General features: G+C 40.5%; 1 protein-coding gene across 7 annotated transcripts; it reads right to left on the reverse strand.

The window, feature by feature from the left end:
* Positions 1–3,648: 3,648 nt before the first annotated feature.
* Positions 3,649–19,313, reverse strand: inpp5ka (inositol polyphosphate-5-phosphatase Ka). Of its 7 annotated transcripts, XM_030744358.1 has the most exons (15): positions 18,474–18,499; positions 18,046–18,139; positions 16,191–16,455; positions 15,415–15,519; positions 15,223–15,331; positions 14,941–15,057; positions 13,794–13,969; positions 13,499–13,610; positions 13,288–13,397; positions 13,149–13,175; positions 9,642–9,873; positions 7,497–7,634; positions 7,334–7,417; positions 7,129–7,233; positions 3,649–7,017 (listed from the first exon to the last, which is right to left on the reverse strand). In XM_030744358.1, exons 3-15 carry the CDS (start codon positions 16,421–16,423, stop codon positions 6,922–6,924), a joined length of 1,644 nt encoding a protein of 547 aa, XP_030600218.1. In that variant the 5' UTR covers positions 16,424–16,455; positions 18,046–18,139; positions 18,474–18,499; the 3' UTR covers positions 3,649–6,921. The 7 variants fall into 7 exon arrangements, with proteins under 7 accessions (XP_030600218.1, XP_030600223.1, XP_030600220.1 ...); XM_030744363.1 differs by lacking the exons at positions 16,191–16,455; positions 18,474–18,499 and adding an exon at positions 19,221–19,313; XM_030744360.1 differs by lacking the exon at positions 16,191–16,455 and having other exon boundaries at positions 18,474–18,601.
* Positions 19,314–19,626: the final 313 nt, after the last annotated feature.

Raw genomic sequence — 19,626 nt, forward strand, 5'->3', positions numbered from 1 at the left:
GTGCAGTTGATGAAGCTGTATTATTTATTGTTTTTGAATTTTTATGCTTAAATAGTTTTTTGCTGATTTTAGCTTTGGTTTTTGGTGGTCTGGGAGCAGGCACCGACTCTATGGGGATGGGGTTTTGGGGGGATGGCGGGAGGAGAGAAGCTGCAGAGAGGCGTGTAAGACTGCAGGTTGCGGTTACTGTATTTAGATGAGTGGGTGAAAGTGCTAGAAAGCTTCGTTAGCAAGCAAACTATACATGTCCAGGGCACAGACACACAGATTTGGTAATTAGCACTAAGTAAGGGACAAACAAAATACTTGCAAAAACTGAAGACCAAACTTCAATTCTCCATCCATCCATCCAACCCTTTTTTTTTTTATCACCCACATCCAACACTTATCTGGGGCCAGGTCACAGGGGCAGCAGCCGAAGCAGAGAAGACTAGACCTCCCTCTCCCCAGCCTAGTGTTGTAGTCAAGACCACCTAACCCGAGGCCGAGACAAGACCAAGACCAGAGTGTATCGAGACCGAGACAAGACCAAGACTTTTAGGGCCCAAGACCAGTCGAGACCAAGACCGAGGGAGGGCGAGACCGAGACAAGACCAAGACCAGTGCCTGACGCTACGTGACCCAATAAAATGTGAAACATGATCAAAATCACTTCTCAAATTGATCTGAAAGATCCACATTCCCATAAAATCATCCTGATATTAAACACTCACAGCTCAAATAAATATAACCATCGTTATTAATACTCCTGGGTGACTTCCATCATTTATCACAGAATGTAAAACAATTATTCATAGTTCATCACAATAGTCTTAACTTTTCTCTGCCTTTCATAAACAATGCATAAAGTTGTGCTGTGTTTAAACCAACAATCTTTGTAAAAATGGGTGCTTTTTCAAAACCACATAGCTAAATGTGTAAAACTGAAAAAATGGCAAACACTCATCGACAGTAAGAACTAAAGCCCTTAATCTTATACAGATTAAAGCTGCAGGATGTAACTTTTATAAAATATCTGGTTTTTACATATTTGTTAAAACTGTCACCATGTCACGACAGTATGAGACAGATAATCTGCGAAAAAAAATGGAGCTCCTCCACCTCCTCCCTGAACCGCTCCCAGTCAAAAACAACCAATCAGAGCCAGGAGGAGGGTCTTAGCACTGTCCGTCACTCCTCGTGTATGCTGCTCAATGTAGTTGTGTGAGACACTTCAAGATTTGGTATCGATCCTATGCCAAGTAAACACAGGGCCATTATCACCGATACTGATACCAATACTTTTTAATAATGATGAAGAATTTCCATGAAGTTTAACTGGTTTGAGATTTTTTTCCTTAAAACCCAGGATAGAATTGGGCAAAGTTTATATATAAGTAGACAATACTTTATCAAAAAAAAAGTTATTGTTCTGAAACAATAGAATATTAACAAAACAATTTTCCCCATACATGTCTGGAATTTTTTTTTTCATAAATTAAGTGTACAAAATCATCACTCAAGAACAAATGCAAACTTTTTTCCAGGTAGATCATTCAGAAAGTATTATAAAAACTTTAATAAAAAATGTTCCTTCATTCACTAATTTTCTACAAATTTAAATTTAAATTTGCTTTAAATGTTTCATAGCAAAATCCTTTTTTTTTTTCCAAATAAAATATGTTATGCGTCACATGACATTATAACAAAACACTGTGGGGAGGGGAGGAGCAAAGTGCTCTGTGCTGTGACAGGAGCCACACTTAGACAGTCAGCTCGCATCATTAATGAAACCGCAGCACTGCATACAGGAGAGAAACTGAAGCCAAAGTATCGATCTCATTACACTGATACTGATCAATACCAATACCAACGTTTGCATCCATATTATCGATATTAGGATCGATCTGCCCACCACTAGCTCAGTGTACTAATGGCAGAGAAACAACTTACTTACTTCTCTGCCGTTAGCAAGAAATATTTCTCACCCCAGCGTTAACGCTAATGCTAATTAGTAAGCTAATGCTAACAGCTAAATGCTGCTCCCACTTGTTAATTGAGTGATGGGGCCTAAGATGTAACTGGAAAGCAGTAATCAGTGTTTTTGGACGTGTAGTTACATTTCTCGAGGTGCATGTCAGGTTAGGTTCAGAGAGGATTTTCAGTTATACACAAAGGATCAATGCAGAACTCTAAATCAGGTCTTATTACATCGATAGAATGATCATTTTTGCATATAATCCAGAAAAGTTACATTTATATATCAAGCATTTAATGTGTCCCAGAGTGCCGTTTCCTTCCACTAATGTGTTTGCAGAAATCACATAAAAAAATACAAAACAAAAACATAATCCAGATTCCTCAGCTGCTAAAAGCATTTCCTACATTTGAATATCAGCCACAATATTGTGAGCATAAACTATCACGTTTTTAATGCAACAATAGGAAGTGACATCATCTTGCTGGGAACTGTAGTTATTTTATTCTTATAGGCCTCTCTACTGGTGCTGAAAACTCATGTTTGACTATGGCTTTCTGAATACAAGTAGGGCTGCAACTATCAATTATTTTAGTAATCAAGTATTCAATTGATTACTCCGTCAATTAATCAAGTAATTGGATAAGAAATAATTTTTCATTTTAACAATTCATCAGCATATTTTAACTTCCGTACTGCAGATGTTTCTCTGTGTGAAACAAACAGGGTGGATGGAGCAGCTACAAAGTTCTCTTTTCTTCATGTTGCTGATCAGGTGGATGATAAAAAACATTTTGACGGATCCCCTCTGTACTGAAGGGGGGGGGGGGGGGGGGGGGGGGGGGGGCACCTAACAATTGCTAGTGCTAATGGCAGCCCCCCTTTCCCCAGTACACTGTGGTTATAGATCTGTTCTGTGGCTACAGCTGACATACAGAAAAAATAACAGTTGACATCCTCTGCACGACATGTGCGCACATTCAAACATGCGCACTCACAGCACAGAGAAGTGGGGGCGTGAAAAAACATCTCAGCGATCCACTCGTGTTAAAGGGTCGTTTTTGTTTTTTTGTTTGTTTTTTCCAAATGACGGAAATCTGTTACAGCGATGGAGAACTAATGTGGAGTTAATGCTCCGCTTACACGGAGACACCTGAGCTGCAGAGTTGAAACAAAACATCAAGCAACAAATTTGTGTCGAGGATTTTTAATAATCGAATTGCGTTACTCCAAGAATCGTTGCAGCCCTAAAACTTGCATTAAATTTTCAGTTTGTGTATCAAAATACATGAAGGTTGGTAGACCTACAGCACAAACACAGGGGGGGGGGGGGGGGGGGGGCGTCCAGTTCAGCAACGGTGAGGCCTTGCAGGCAGCTGTCAGCTAGCATGTCAGTCAAAGCAGCCCAGCTTCTAAGATATTCAGAACCATCCATCCATCCACCCATCCATCCATCCAGCCATCCATCCATCCATCCATCCAGTCTATTTCAGGGTTGCAGGTGGGTGGGTGGAGCCTATCCCAGCTAACACAGGGCGAGAGGCAGGGTACAGTATAATAAGGACAGTAAGGCTTATTTTAATCTGTGCATCATGCTAAACTACCAGAATCCAAGAATAAAAATATGCAGCTGGAAATGAGCACAATGGATGCAATTTGAAAGTGAAAAGACCCAACAAACCACACAAGGATAAAGGTACTTATTTAATACTGCATTTACAAAGCTATACATTTGTTCACATTCTGTTACAGTAGGTTTCATTGCTATTTCAGAACATAAGTCACCCTTCAGTTAAACAAAGCATATATTTATGTGTGTGTGTGTAGTCTTAATATAACTGATTCCAAGAAGTCAGTAACAGCAACGTTGCAAACAAACGTTTGCGTAGCTCAAAGTTTAGAACAGCAATATTTAAAGGGACCCTCTAAAAATCAAATGTGCATATTTAGACATATTTCCTCTGGTGTGAGTGGCCTAGTTTCACAGATGAGAAGCTATTGAGTTTCCTGCCTGCTGTTAAATACAATGGAACTGGCCTCATGGTGGTCAAAAAAATTCACTGTGATATTATAACTCAGCAGCAACATCTCCTTCCAGGAATTATGACCTGGTTGGTTAAAACAATCCCCAAACCTCACTGTGAACAGTTCCACGAAGGAACTATTTTCTTTCTACCGTCTACATCCGCCAACTAAAAAGAAGAGCGCTGCTAGCTAACACTGCTGCTCTGCTGAGACACCATTAATGCCCATATGCTGTTACACTGTTAGAAACCCTAATCATGACTCATTTGCAGAGTGATACATTTGGTAGAAATAAGATGGTTCCTACATGAAACTGCTCAAGATTTGTGGATATTTTCAAGAAACTGGGTCATAATTTATAGAGAGACATCGTTGCTGAGTTTTTCTAATCTATGTATGCATGTATTTGCTCATTTATTAAATATCTTTTTGTTTTAGGTTTTCCCGGTGCTTTGAGAATCACAAGTGTCATTTTGTTCATTTGAATCCACGAGGAAGCAGACATTTCCACAGCTCATATCTGCAAAGCTTCAAACCAAAGTAATCTAGATCAGTACATAGAACCACAGGCCAAAGCAAAATATGTATTTTTAATTCTGAGGTAAGCTGTTGCTTTAAAATCAGAAAGATCTCCAACAGGGCACCAACATTTTGCTATGTTATAAATAATCAAATCAATACGACGATACATGTATCAAAGTTAAGCAGCACAGTACAGTAAATGTAAAGCGGCGTGTCAGAGGCACTTGCTGAATCCACAGAGTTCATCCATCCATCCATTCTCTTCTGCTCATCCTGTCCAGGGTTGTGGTGGTGGGGGGTGGGGGGCTGGAGCCTATCCCAGCATCATGGGGCGAGAGGGAGGGTACACCCTGTACAGGTCGCCAGCCTGTCGCAGGGCTAACACAGAGAGACAAACAACCTTTCACACATTTGGGCAATTTAGAGTCACCAATTAATTAATGTAACCCCAGTCACTGCATGTCTGTGGACTGTGGGAGGAAACCAGAGTATCCAGAGGAAACCCACGCAGACATGAGGAGAACATGCAAACTCCACACAGAGAGGCCTGAGCCAAGGTGGAGTCGAACCCAGACCTTCTAGATGTCCTTCTAGCTGTGAGGCAGCAGTGCTAACCACCTCCACAGAGTTCAATAAAAACTAAATATTTAGATATATTTGATCACACTAACAATATTGTGAGAGCCTATAATCACTTTACAGTGCAACATTTCTTTAAGGTCTGCATTTCACTTTGATGCCACAATCAACCCTAAAAGGAATCACTTTTTTTTTTTTTTTTTTTAACTGTGACCTTCCAGAAGGCAGAAAACTGAAAATGAGCCACAGCTAACTCACTCAAAAGAAGGTACTGTATATTATACAGCTATGTTTTCAAGTCTTCACGAGCAACTGAAGTTCATTAAAACACTACAAAGCTACAAAATCATCTCATCTTTCACAGGATATTCCATGAGCCCTGGTAATACTTTAAATAACTTTAAATAACCACGACTAAATCCAGCTTACAGACCACAGCGATGCTTTCAGGACAGTACAGACTAAGATCAGCCCCTCACAGCTAACAATTCTGTGTATATTTCAAAACTGCTATAAAGATAAGTGGAAAGGAGTTCAGTTTGGTGGTCCTGCAGACTTCTACAGAGTGACACTTACAGTGACTGCAGAAGCAGGGCTTGTCCTTCTGACTACTGCCTCCTGAGGGTTTGCTGAAGTCAGACTGACACGATCACATAGAAAATGCAGCTATTATCTAACTATAAATTAAGACATTAAGCGTGTAAGCTCCAGCATCACACTGGCTTTGCCATTAATGTGACCATGATGCCTTGTAAAACAAAAACGGCCACTGGGCTTTGCTAACTTATTCCCTTTTCCTTTTCTGTACAGTAGCAGTAAAGTGAAGCTAGACTTGAGCCTATTCTTCAAAGTAGGTATAAGGATTTTGCCTCACGCCGGCGTTATGGTGTGTTCAGACCAAGGATGAAGCAAAGGTTTCATGTGCCAACATTTAGTCCATGCAAGGACCTAAACTGATGCCAATTTGATGTGTAAAATATTTTCATTTCAGTGAAAAGTTCTCGACGTCGACACTTTATCGCAAAAGCCAGTCAGCTGAGATCCGCCCGGAGACTCTTGACAGCACCCACAATCAGGAATCGACAACAAGCTTATTGTTGCAGTCCGTCAGCAGCCAGAGCGGTGTGATTAACCGATTCTACGCCTCCTCCTCCTTTTGAATGTCACAATATTTGTGTGGTGCATGACAGTTCAAAAACAGTGGCATGATGTGAAACTTTGCTTCACAATGGCTCTGAACAAACACCATCATAGTTTTTACGAGTATGCAAGCGGTCCACCTGGGTCAGTGATGTAAATTTGGAGAAAAAAAAAAGTACAACTAATTGTCCATTGGTTGTATCTACAGTGGGGATAATTCTGACCTTTGCTACTTCCTTCCATATCCTTCCTGATCACAGAAAGCAGCAGGCTTGTACACACCCTAAAATATTCTTCACTTTCATTTATCAATTGATCCAACCTATTCATCATGAAACAAACATATACAATAAAATCTAGGCACAGCACTCCATCTTATTTCACTTTACTTTTTTTTTTTTTTTATAAAGAGTAAAATAAAACATTTCTTTGCTTATTATAAAGCCAATTTAAATGTGAGCATCCATTCTAATACCTTCATGCTATTTTGCCCATTCTGAGTTTACAGGTCAAACAGAACACGTACTGACTGCTGAGCAGTAACAGTCCCTCAGAGAGGTCAGTGCTGCAGCTGTGGGAAAGGAAGAACAGGCGCAGGTCCCTGACCTGCTCTTTCAGCAGCATGTTAAGAAACCCAGCAAAAAAAAAACAATTTGGAGTTCAGGCTTTTCACTCCTAAATCTATGATGTTTGACTCATCAGTTCCAAAAGTCATCACCAGATACAGCTTTGTCAAGTCCATTGATCCTTTCAGGCAGCATGCCTTCCTCAATGGCCACCTTGGACGCCTGGACCTGAAAGACAGCAGGTAACACTGGCACTTACTTACATCCCCAAGAACCTTACTGCATAAAACCAAATTAAAGAAAATAATATCTTGTCATGCATTATTTTTGATTAATTACCTGGAATGGTTCACTTATTCCAATGATGCACTTCAGAGCATTACAGTAGTAGCACAGTACACAATCCCCTCCCTGCACGGGGATTTCCTCCTTACTTACATACACCTACAAAAATGAAAAAAAGATTTCAATCACCTGTGGATTACATGTACTTTTACTTTGGCACGTGTTAAAACTGCAGTCCTGCAGAGACTCGAGTTACTACCTGTATGATCTCCTCATTGAAGGCCACCTCATCGTCTTTGACCCACGTGTAGGTGATGTAGTCTAACACGCTGCTGAATCCAACCTGAAATTCACACAAACATGAAGACTCTCAACTAGCACATTACAAAAGCCAGTGGTAAAACAGACGCTGTTGGGCCCACCTTGTAGAGGCCAATCCAGTCCCAAGTACTGGAGGGGAATGGCTGCAGAGGGCTGTAGACCACCATGGCATCAATGTCTGCACTCCAGTCACCCTCTGCCTGCAGACGCACTAGAGGAGTCTCGTACATTTTCCTCAGCTGGAGGCGTGCAGAAATCAACAGTACAATATGAGTCAGCTCTTATTTTAAGACAAAACACACACACACACACACACGCAAAATGCCCTCTCTGGTGGCAGTGTTGGATTTGCTTGTATTGAGCTAATATAGAAACCACACTCTGTGCACAAGAGGACCCACACCTATGGAGACTTTCAGATGGGGGATAAAAGACTCACCCTAACATAACAAAAACAACAATGCATAGTTACAGGAGATTGTAACAGACTGTATATAAAATGCAACTTCTAGGTCAGAAAAGTGAAGCCAGTGTTAAAGTGTCTTAAGCCTGTTTTCCATGTAATGGCCAGCAGGGGGCAACTCCTCTGGATGCAAAAAGAAGTTCAGTTGTATAGGTCACTGGTCCTCATTGACCTCACGCAGGATGGTTCATTGGTTTCTTTTTATCTATAAATCTGTTTTTGGTTTAGTCCCTTCCTATTTATCAGACTACATGTTATGTAAACAAAATAGTCACAATCTACGTTCCCAGAAAATTATTACCTTCATTGTTCCATCAGTTCGTACAGAGCTTGGAAAAAAGGCTTTCTCCTTTTCTGCTCCATCTTCATGGAACACTCTACAGAAGGACCTGCAGCTCTCAGAAATGATCTCACCCACTGACTTCAAAATACTTGTAAATGATTTTGTCACATTATCACTGGAACCATGTTCTTGTTTTGTATGACTATGTAAACATTTGGCATTTTTATTTACTATTTATTGAATTATTTTATTATTGTAAATTTAGTATGTTTGGAAACAGGTCTCTCTTGCAAATGAGACACTGAGTCTCAATGGGACTACCTGTATAAATAAAGGTTAAATTAAAAAAAAAAAATAGAAGTCTATGGGAAAATGACCCCTCAGCTTCCTTGGCTATGAGTACTGTTAAGACTTTTCTGATGAGTTTATAGTCACAAGTGTTATCGTCATCATTAGACCCCCCCCAAAAATGAGCATAAAGCATATTATGCTTTAGGGTGGGCATGATTTATGACTAACAAGTCACTGCCATATGAGTAGGGCTGCAATTATTCATCGAGTAACTTGAATAATTCGATTATAAAAAATTCTCGACACAAATTTGCTGCTTCGTTTAAACTCTGCAGAGCTCAGGTATCTCCGTGTAAATGGAGCGTTTCACCCACAACAGCACCATTACAGCTTTCCGTAGTTGTCGTCTTTTTCTTCTTGTGGACAAACCAGCTTAGAGCTGCATTACCGCCACCTACTGATCTGGAGTGTGTATCAGGCGTTTAAAAAAAAAAACCCTTAGATTCTAAAAACAAAAACTCAGTCGCTGTGACAGATTCCCTTTGACACTTCATGTGGATCATCACTAACATGTTTTTCCACTCCTCCACCGCTCTCTAGTGTTTGTGTGTTGCGCTCGCTGTGCTGAGAATTTCAGCTGTTATTTTTTTTCTCTACTTCAGCTTCCAGTTTAACCGCAGTTTACTAGCAAGTGCCGCCATTAGCACTAGTGATCGTCCGGTACCGGAAGGACCCCTTCCCCGTCAAAATATTTTTTATACTTTAATCCCTGAATAGTGACTAAATATAGACCTGCAGTAGAAACGTGTTTAGGATAATGCTTGTTAATACAAAGCATTAAAACAATGCGCTCTTGCAGCCCCCAGTTTTTCAACATAAACACTGATAATGCAACAACAGCAGTCAGCTGTTCTAGCTGTTTTCTGCTAGTAGACCCTCCCCTAAATAAACACACTGGCCCTTTAAAAGAGACAGAACAGGTTCTCAAAACTTATTTGCACATTTTAAAATGTCATGCATGCACAGTGTGACCCCGTCATAAAGTGATTTACATCATCTGCATGTGTTGGTATCTACAATAAATATGTAATGCAGTCAACTCACAACAAGAATAATAGTGTTACAGTCATATATGAGAGATCATTTAGGTCAAAAATGAACGACTGAAAGATGACTGCATCTGCACAGACACATTTTCCAGTTTCTCACCTCTAGTGTGAAGACACCAATGACAGGCTTGTGGTCACTGATGCTGTACTCCATGATGCTGGTGTACAGGTCCTGTCTGATCTTCAGGGGGTACTCCACATCCTCTTCCAGCTGCTTCAGCCTCTTTGCATCCAGTCCAACGTTATTTTCGTTTTCCTCATCTGGGGGCAGGAGTTTGGGTCGGATTCGCCACAGAATCCTGTCGGTCCAGGCAGGTTTACGCTTCTTACCGCTGGACGGGTAGTTACAGATGATGGATGGACAGAGAGCAGAAGCAGGTTTAAGTTGCCAGACAAGGTCAAGCATTTAAAGCAAGAACCAGCTGCTGGTATAAGGCTCATGACTGCGTGATGCATCTTATGCCAACATGATGTGGGGCTGGGCAGATAAAATGGCAGTGTGTGACATGCCAGGGCCTCAATGATGGGGCAACTGGAAAGCACTTTGCAGGTACAAGAATACTGGCACACCAATCTGTACTTTTTGTAAAGACTATGACTCTATGACTAAATGCTGCAAAGTTGAGCACTTTATCATGGAAGTCTATGGAGATTGACTCTTTTTTTGGAGTCAGCTTCAAGTGGCCATTAGAGGAACTGCAGTTTTTAGCACTGGAAGTTGCCCCTTGTGCACTCAGTTTTGCAATATTTTGCCTTCACGTTTGTGCACATACATGAAATTTAGTCTAGATGCCAAGGTTGTAAATTACATGAAACCCACCACCCAATCTGCCTCACTCATGTTCTCCATTAAACTGTTCTTCACACGTGGAAACAAATCTTCAGTTTGTTTCCATCTGTCTTGATTGCACTTGTCTTCATCCATCCTTTGTGTCACATTAAAGGAACCTCCCAGTACCTTTAATTTACACTACAATGCAGTGTTTAAGGCCACCCTACTTTTTTTTAGTGGTAAATATCTTTACTGGAAGCTTTCAGAAAACAGTCATTGTTAAATGGAGCAAAAAACATGTTTCCAGACCAAACATCAGCCTGCAGCTATCAGCCAGAAACCCCCATCATGCAGACTGAGTGAAACCACATTATAATCAAACATACTACTATCCACACACAGTGTCTGTATTACTAAGAAATGCATTTTTAGCCATGCATGTTAGACGACTCATAGGTTAAACACACTCATATTTATATAAAAATGTTATAAAAGCATTAGAATGATTTTAATAGTGTAGATTAAATGTGGATCAATGCAGACACAACATTTAAAGGTACCCTGTGGACAGTTCATGTTTTTTACAAACTCGTTTTCAGTGCATGCTTGAAGCCTTACAAGCAGAATGTTATTTCTTTATAAATACTTTCTAAAGCTTATCTTTGAAATACATTAATTTTTTCTCATTAAAACACTTGTTATTGTCAGCTTTCACCTCCACTGTGCTAAGTTGGTTGGGTCATTATTACAATCAACTGCCATTTACTGGAATAGCAATCACCTGTCAGCAGAAATATGTATTCTTGGGGGCATGTAATGCAAAAATATAAACTTTCCTCTATAGCGCCACATCCACAGGGTACCTTTAACAGCTGCAGTAATGAACAAGCATTTTAGTCTTTTCTTTGCAGAAACAAACCCGATGTTTGTCTTGCCAAGACTGTTAAGCCCATTTCAGACATGGGATATGCCACATTCCTGGCTAATCAACTTTAATGTTACTCACTGTATTCAAGCGGTCTAATAACACTGTATTCAAGCGGTCTAATCAAACTGCTGATGTACTATATCCAAGATTTCACAGTACATCACAGAAATCATGCATTAGGTCAGCAACTTCTGATTATGGTGCTCACATTTTGACGGACACTTTGACAATTATACCACGTTTCCACTGACAAGGAACTGGTGAACCGCTTAAGAACAGGCCTGTGTTTCCACCGCGCTTTGCGAGCTGATCCTTTACATATGAATGTGGGCAGTTCCTCGTCTGGAAACGGAAGCCAAAAAGCACAAATGTGGCAGAACATGCTCCCCTTTTGGAAACTTTATTTCTTGTGCTGCGAGCATATTTTACAGTTTTATTTTACAAAACTACTGCAGCATCTGTGTGCGGTACAAGGTGTGCACAGACAGCGATTTACGAGCAAGACAACAAGTACGCACTTCGCTTCCTTTTATCTGTTATGAACTGATACAAAGCAGAAAGTTCAGCCTTAGGACTGAACCTAATTCACGGCCGTGAAAATCGCATCGCTTTTCTTGTGTAATACACACCTTGCAGTGAAATGGTGGTGGAAAAAACTTTACGTCAAGATGGCAGAGTCACGCCCTTATGCCGCTTGCATCATGGGTTCCTTGGTTCTAGACCAGCTAGTTTACGAGGCTGGAACGGAACCCATTTTTCTGCCGAGCACCGCGTGAGTTCGCAGTGGAAAAAGTGCTGAACGGTTCAAGCACTTGGTACGTATCAGTGGAAAAGGGGCTTTAGAGATGTCACATCCTACATGTAGTTTTAAGAACTAATCTATGCTTACTTATTAAAATCTAAAAAGACAGCTAAAGTGTAACTGAAGTACATAGTATTTACTGTTAATCCTGGAGATAATTTGTTAATACTACTTAATAAAGAGCTGCCTGTGTAGATACATTCAACTCTTCTGCTTTGGAGAAGCTTGCAATGGTTTGTGCTGCTGTCCACGATGCAGGTATGTGATAAAAATCAGAAGAAAGACTCCCAGGATTAGCTGAAACCAACAGCTAAAAGATTATGCACAGTTTTAATCTCACAAACTTAGTCATAGTAAAGACGTTCCCAGTGTATTTTATCTGTAATGAATGCAAAAATATAGAGCAAAATAAACGAGGGGAAACTGAATGGACGTAAAATGTGTGTTTTTTGAGAGAGGCACACTAACTGTTGTTAATCGGACTTGCACTTGAAATGTTTAAAATGTTTATCGTGTATTGCTGTTTTTACATAAAGGAGTGTATTTAAGCCTTCTGCGATATTAGTTTGGCCAAAGATCATGAGTCAGAGGCTAAGAGCAGGTGTGCCAAACCATTTTTTCCTCATGCTGTTGCCATTAAGGAACCGGAGGTGCAGGAGAAACACGCACAGCAGACATTTATTTGCAAGTCTCTTCAGCCAGTGTGACTGCATGCACGTGCCGTGTTGAAAGTTATACATAAATCTTATCAGAACTGAGAAAGCAAGACTGCCGTCACAACTTTTAGGAAAAACAGGGTGTTCTTTCAGACGTGAAGCCGACACATTCCGATGCCAGGAAAGGAGTGCGTGTCCGAGAGGAGCTTAAGTACCCCTGCGTGTTTGTTTAACGTGCAGCATGTTACACATGGATATAATCCTCAGTAAGCCTTTAAAGCATGAGTAGCATTTTAAGTTACTGCATTAAAAAAAAGACTTTTACTGCCTTGTTAAAAGTAGCGTGTATACACACAGTGAAGTTCAGTTAGGTGAACTACATTCTGTATACTAGTGTATATTAAGAGGAAAGAGGGAAATGTGGACACAAATGTATTTTGAACTCTTACTTAAAGCCAAACCATGTCTTGTAGAGCCTGTAAAGTTGAAAAAAGGTACAGATAAAAAACATACAACATACTGCAAGCAAAGAAAAGTGTGAATATGATTAACTGGGACTGTTCATGGTGGTATTTTCTTAGGTTTTACCTGCTGTCGTAAGTATCAGAGTTAAGGTCAAATTTGTATGTGGGCTGAAAGTCCAGCGGCCCTTCCTCAAACTCCTGCAGCAGCTGCTCCTTCTGCTTCATCATGGTCAACTGAAAATGACACCACACACATTTCACGGCCTTGGTCAGATCACTGATCACTGTTGTGTGGCACAGGGAACAGGAGCTGTGAGACTCTTTAAGGGTCACACCTGGTCTTTGCTCCACAGAAGGTCGTAGGTCTGCTTGTTGATACAGTTGCGGACAAAGTGCATTCCGTGGTCCTGAATTCGAAAGTTGAGATCTCCAAACCAGAAAACTAATCTAGACCAGGAGAGGAACAGAAGAGAGAGGGAGAACAGTGAGAGGACGTGGACGACAAAATGAAAAATAAGAAGTAAACCAAATGAAGGAGTGATTTTCTGTGAGATAAATGAAGCTTCAACATTATTATTTTATTACAAACGGTCAGGTAAATTAGAGTTTGTATCCTGTGCACCTTCTCACCTGTGGTCAAGAATAGCTGGAGCTTTTTTACAGTCAAAAGTCTGCGTGTCTGTGATGTACTCAAACTCATCCACTCTCTCTGAGGCGTAGTTCATATGAGCAGCCAAGTGGCAGTTAAGAAAGCAGAGCGTGTGGCCACAGAAAGATAATCGGATGGAGACGCCGCCTTTATTACCCTGAGGGACAAACAGGATTGAGAGAGATGAAAACCAGCAAATCTGTTGAACTGCCCCTCTGCACTCTTTATTCACTTTTTAAGCTATGTGAGAGACACAACTCAGCTCGATCAGCTGCCGACCCCAACATAAATTCAGAAAACATTTTGACATGTTGAAAACCAGAAAAAAATATTTCACTTCAGTAAGTGCAAGGTTTACTCCATTCCTCATTTCAAGGGGAAGTGTGCAAATTTTACACATCAGAGGCAGTGAAACCTTTCACAAAGCCTAGGGAAGTCCACGAAGGAGCCAAAATGTGTTTTGGTGAAGATTAATTCTCCTGAATGTGTGAGCTTTACTCTGCTTAATGATTTGTGTGTGCAGAGATCAAACTCATCAGCTGAAAGCAGACTGTTCCTCTGAGCTGACCACAGATCTGCGTTAAAGGGTAAAATCTGGGGGCAGGATTTGTGACGCCAGGATGAGCTGTGATTCATTTAGGCTCCCACTCAACAGGCATCACACAGGAACAGGAAGGAACAGGAGCAGGAAACCTGATGCCTGCATTGCTCACAGTGAGGACAGACTCACAGAAGAAAACTTACATCCAGTAATTAAACCTTTGGATTGAAATACAATTTGCATAGTAATAAACTGAATATTTCAAACAAGGCAGAAGTTTGGGAAAAAATTATTTTGCTTTGAATAATAATTTAAATACACATTTAAACAAAGAACCAAACAGAACTGAGTTGCGGATTGATTTAAAGTCTATTACTTAAAGTAAGAGTAAAATAATTAAGGGTCAAAGTTTATCCTTATGGAACTGGGCCATAATCTCTGACCGAGGCTAGACTTGTGGCCTCTACTAACACAGCTGATTGAGCTGCCTTGATTTAGATTCTTTTTTTTTACTTTGATTTTGTCTAGCAGGGCTTTACTTAGATCAGCTAATAATCTCTATGTTTGTGTACATTTGCATTTCTCACCCAGTAACCATAAAGGCCTGTGCGTGTGTACGTAGCCTGGATGTCTCTGATGAAGGGGACGTGCTCCAGCTTGGAGAAGAAAAGCAGCAGCAGGCCCTGCATTCTCATGGACGACACCTGAGAGACACACACACACACACACACACACACACACACACACGTGCGCACACAGAGCAAATCCGGCTCAATATAATACAGTAACAGACTGAATCAGAAGCAGTTTTCTTTTTTTACTATCAGCTGTAATTATGTGTTTGAGGATGTTTTGAGAACATTTTGTACCTTGATGTATTTCCGTGGCGCTAAGGTCGACATAAACAGATGACTCCAAGGGTCATCGAACACAACGTCTGACACAAATCTCAAGGGCCCAGAGTACACTTCCTGCAGACTAACACACAGTTTTGATTGTAAGCTGGCCCCTGTGTCAGTTATACAAATGGATTACTGACACAGCCACTGCATATCACCTACCCAATGACATAGAGATCAGGGCTCTTTGGGGAGTTCAGGTGGAGAAGTGAGGTCACATCATCTGGAGGATCAGCTGTAGCCACGTTCCATGTCACCATGTGCAGCCTATGGGCACAAAAAAAATAATAAAATAAAATAGTCTGAACTGAAGAGGTGTGAACTCTTTCGTCATTATTTTATAGTCTCAAGCGCAAATTTTACATTTTTAACCCAAAATTATGTTCATTTTGTAAATCGTCCACCCCATTAAGAGTCACTAAAACCTACCATGTGAACGGCAAGTTGCTACAATAAAACGTGCCACTAGATGATACAAATGCTTTGTCTGTTCAGTGAGCAAGAATCAACAGTGTCTTTTGTTGGCCTCTAGTTGTTGCCTGAATACACACAACCACAGGTCATGTACCGATGGGATCACACCAGCCGCGATGCGACCAATGAGCTCTCAGTTTTGCTTACTGCTTTATTAAAATCCGTTCACAGTAACAGAAAATGTCCTCTGTGGTATTTCAAGCATTAAAGGCAACCAAAGAATCCTGAACTGAAATGTAAGGGAGAGCTCTGCTGCAGTAAAGATGGTGGTAGAAGTAGCAGCTTTTTAAAACTCTATTTGGTGGCAAATCAGATTTGACTATTGATTTCCTATGTGCAGTTCTCATATGCCAGGGACCACTGAAATTTACATAATTTAAAGTTAACTGCTCAAATAAAACCATGGAGGCATTTCAAGATGACGGCCAAGTGACAAGACATGAGGAGGTAGCATCAGTGTCCACCTGAAGCGGTCCTTTTTCGGCTTGTTGGCTCTCTTGCCGCAGACGAGGAAGGCGTTATCCAGGGTCTTGACCACCTTCTTGTGTAGCTCGTCTCTGGGGTTTAAGTCTTCGACACAGGTCATCAGCTGGTGAAGCCGATGGAGCAGGGCCAGTTTGCTGCCTGTTGACTGCGTGGAAACACTTTCAGTGCGCGTGCGCTCTATGGTGCCCAAAAGCCGACTGATTTCATCCATCCTGCTCCGAGTCCGTTCAGGTCGTCTGCCGGCTTGAATGTGGAGGTGTCGGAAGTAACGAAACAGAAAAGTAAAAGGGAATCAAAGGAGTCACGGTCCTTACTTCTGCAAAATCAAACCACTGAGTGAAGTGAGTAAAGTCCCGGCTCGAGGATTTAGGCACTCCACAGTTGAACAGACTGATTAGAGAACTGGTTCATTTTCCTACAATTTGTCTTTGTGTTCTAAAAACTGTTTCTAATCTCATTGTTGAATGTCTACAGATTAGACTTATTAAAAATTGAGAAACCAACTTGTATGGGTGATTGAAGAAAATCAGTTTCCCTTTTGCAACCTGTTGGTCACCCAGCTTTTTCAAATCCGCATTAGGTGTGTATTGTTGGGCAACCTAATCCACTTGCGAGAACACAGTCACATTTGTAGACTGGCAAACAGTGCACTAGTCTTGGAGCACAATTAACCCACAATGAGACAAATAAACTATGTGCTTCTGTTCTGAGACCAGCCCCAGGCAGCAAGTCAAATTCTATTACTTGAACCCTTTAGCAAAGAGCAAAACAAAAATATTAGTTATTGTGGGAATGTATCATGCAGTATGAAGGAGAGAGTACAGAATAATCATGAAATTCTGAAGTCTTGACCAGCTTTACCACTAAACTTGGCAATGTCCAAAAAAGGAGACGTTAAACTGGCTAAAACACCACAACACACAATAAGTATTTGGTGTAAACACCAATAAGAAGACGAGTAAAGAAAAGCTCTGAGCAAACCGCTAACATCAAAGTAAACTGAAGTCACAATATTAAGATGCAACAGGAGCAAAGAAGCATTTATGAAGCACAACTGTGAGCCAAACAACTGTGGCACTAATCAGCATATCATCACATCCCATCAGACTGACTCACTTTTGGAGCCAGGATCTTCACTTTTTGTACAGCTTTGGACTTCATTTGTGCATCAACAGTGGTATGCAAAGGTTTTGGTTCAAATTACAGTTAATGTGAACAGCTGAGCAAGTCTAAGATGAAATGAACTGCAAGAGGCATGAAGTAAATTAAAGATTTTAAGCAATACAAGCATATTATTTTGGTTTTGTACAATTTTAGAGTGAATTAAAGGAAAAGAATAACTTACTGAAAGATGAAAATAAAATGTTTACTTAAAATATAAAAGGGAACGCTTTGGGAGATAATGTCATCTTCAGGAGAGTTTAAGTTTCTGGAGCTTTTTAATGGACTTATTTGATAAATAATAAAATCTTCTGTGAAGTACACAATTCAATGCATTCAATTTTATTTATATAGCGTTAAATCCAAACTGTTGCCTCAAGGCGATTTATGATAAAGACCCTACTATAATTACACACAGTCCAAGAAGTCTGTGCTCCATTATGGTGAGTGACCTAATGTTTTATAACTGTATTATTTTGCACTAATTAGTATGTACCCTAATACTTTATGAAAGCAGACTGCCAATCAAGCTTACTAGTTACCTTATAACTTACCATCGTGCTAATAAAGACACTTCTGGCTCCCAAAACAAAAAGTTGGGCCAAGCCAAAACTAACACTGCGTCCATGCATCAAAGAGACTGCAATAATGATTACAACAGGAGAGTCTAACCTGAAGCTTTCCTCCTCGGAGTCCCCCTTCTTCTCTCTGGGGTCTGACTGCTGGGTGTCCGACGGCTCCTCGCTGTCCTCCATCGTCTCGACACCTGGCAGGCAAGGAGGCAAATTCGCGGTAACTTCATCAAACTCAAAGATCGCCACGAAATGAAAAGACGAACCAATGTAACTGTTAGCTGACACTAACTTACCAACTCAAGTAGGACTAAGGTTTAACTACCCTGAGTATGGAACACTTTTGCCCCCCTGGCTTGTTTCTACCAGGCTGGTAGCATTTATTTACATTCAGCTAACCACTGCGCATCCTGAAAACACAGCGCTAGCTGCAGTGCGCAGTTAGCTAAAGCGTTTTTTTCATTCAGCACCGAGCACTTCACTGAACAAGTACGACAGATACTATCGTATACTACCTGATATGCTTACTTGTGAACGTTGTTTTATCTGCTGGCAGAGAAGCGTACAGTGTATCAATAACCCCAGCCCCCGGGTGTACGGCAGTTACAGTTTCTCCCTCATATGCGGAAGACCAATACTTTCAAAATAAAAGCATGTATGAGCCGTTATAAACGAGATCAGATCCATCATTATGTTTTCGGTCATGCCTGTCCGACTTTTAGCACGATAACTCGGAAAACAAATTTCTATGAAAATCTCTGGAGTTGGTACAAGAAACAATTGATTAAATTTCGGTGGTGATCCAGATCACCATTTGTATTCAGGAACTTTTGAAAGGACTCTTTACTATTGTGAGATAGGGACAATATTCACATTTGTGCGATCTCAAAATGTTTTGAAGCAAAATTTATGTTTTGTGGAAACATTCCTTACGAATCCAGGAATATATTATTTTATTTTCAAGCTCAATGTTCTAAAATGTAAAAAATACCAATGAATTTTTCATCTATCACAATGAAATGTGGTACTCAGGTATGAACAATTACTATGTCTTTTTCTATTTAAAATCAAAATACTTACAACGAAGTAAAGTCAACTACAAACCACAAAAATCACATTAACATATAGTTACTGACGCCACAAATGTTTGCCTCAATTTAATTTTTTAGAGGATGCTATTAGGATCGATAAACTATATATAGCCAGACTATATATCCCATTAACTGTTCATGTGGACCTCACTTTTACATAAAAATATAAAATAATTTTACTTACTGTGTTTAATTTATGATGGAGTATGATAACATTGGGTGGTATCGATTGCAGCACAGAAAATTTGGGCTGGAGGAATTACGGGCTCTACTGAGGGTCCTTCTAGTTACCCCCCCCCCCAACCTCATGAGCTTGAAAAAAGGTGACTGGACTTTAAGTTTTTTTGAAAACATCTGCACCTAAAGGATAACGGACACTCTTTCAAGGATACCAGTGTTCACCTTTGGGACCGGGATAGCAGATGGTTTGAAAGGAGTTAAAGAAGCCAGTGGTTGTATGCCCCACACCCACACCCACACACACACCTGAGTGTAATGACCCACACCTTTTTCACTAATACTCATGTGATTATGCACATGAATAGTGGGTCAGTGATCACCTCCAGGGGACCACCCCCACATACCTGGGA

Source organism: Archocentrus centrarchus, chromosome 13, assembly GCF_007364275.1.
Source record: "Archocentrus centrarchus isolate MPI-CPG fArcCen1 chromosome 13, fArcCen1, whole genome shotgun sequence".
Taxonomy (NCBI): Eukaryota; Metazoa; Chordata; class Actinopteri; order Cichliformes; family Cichlidae; genus Archocentrus; species Archocentrus centrarchus.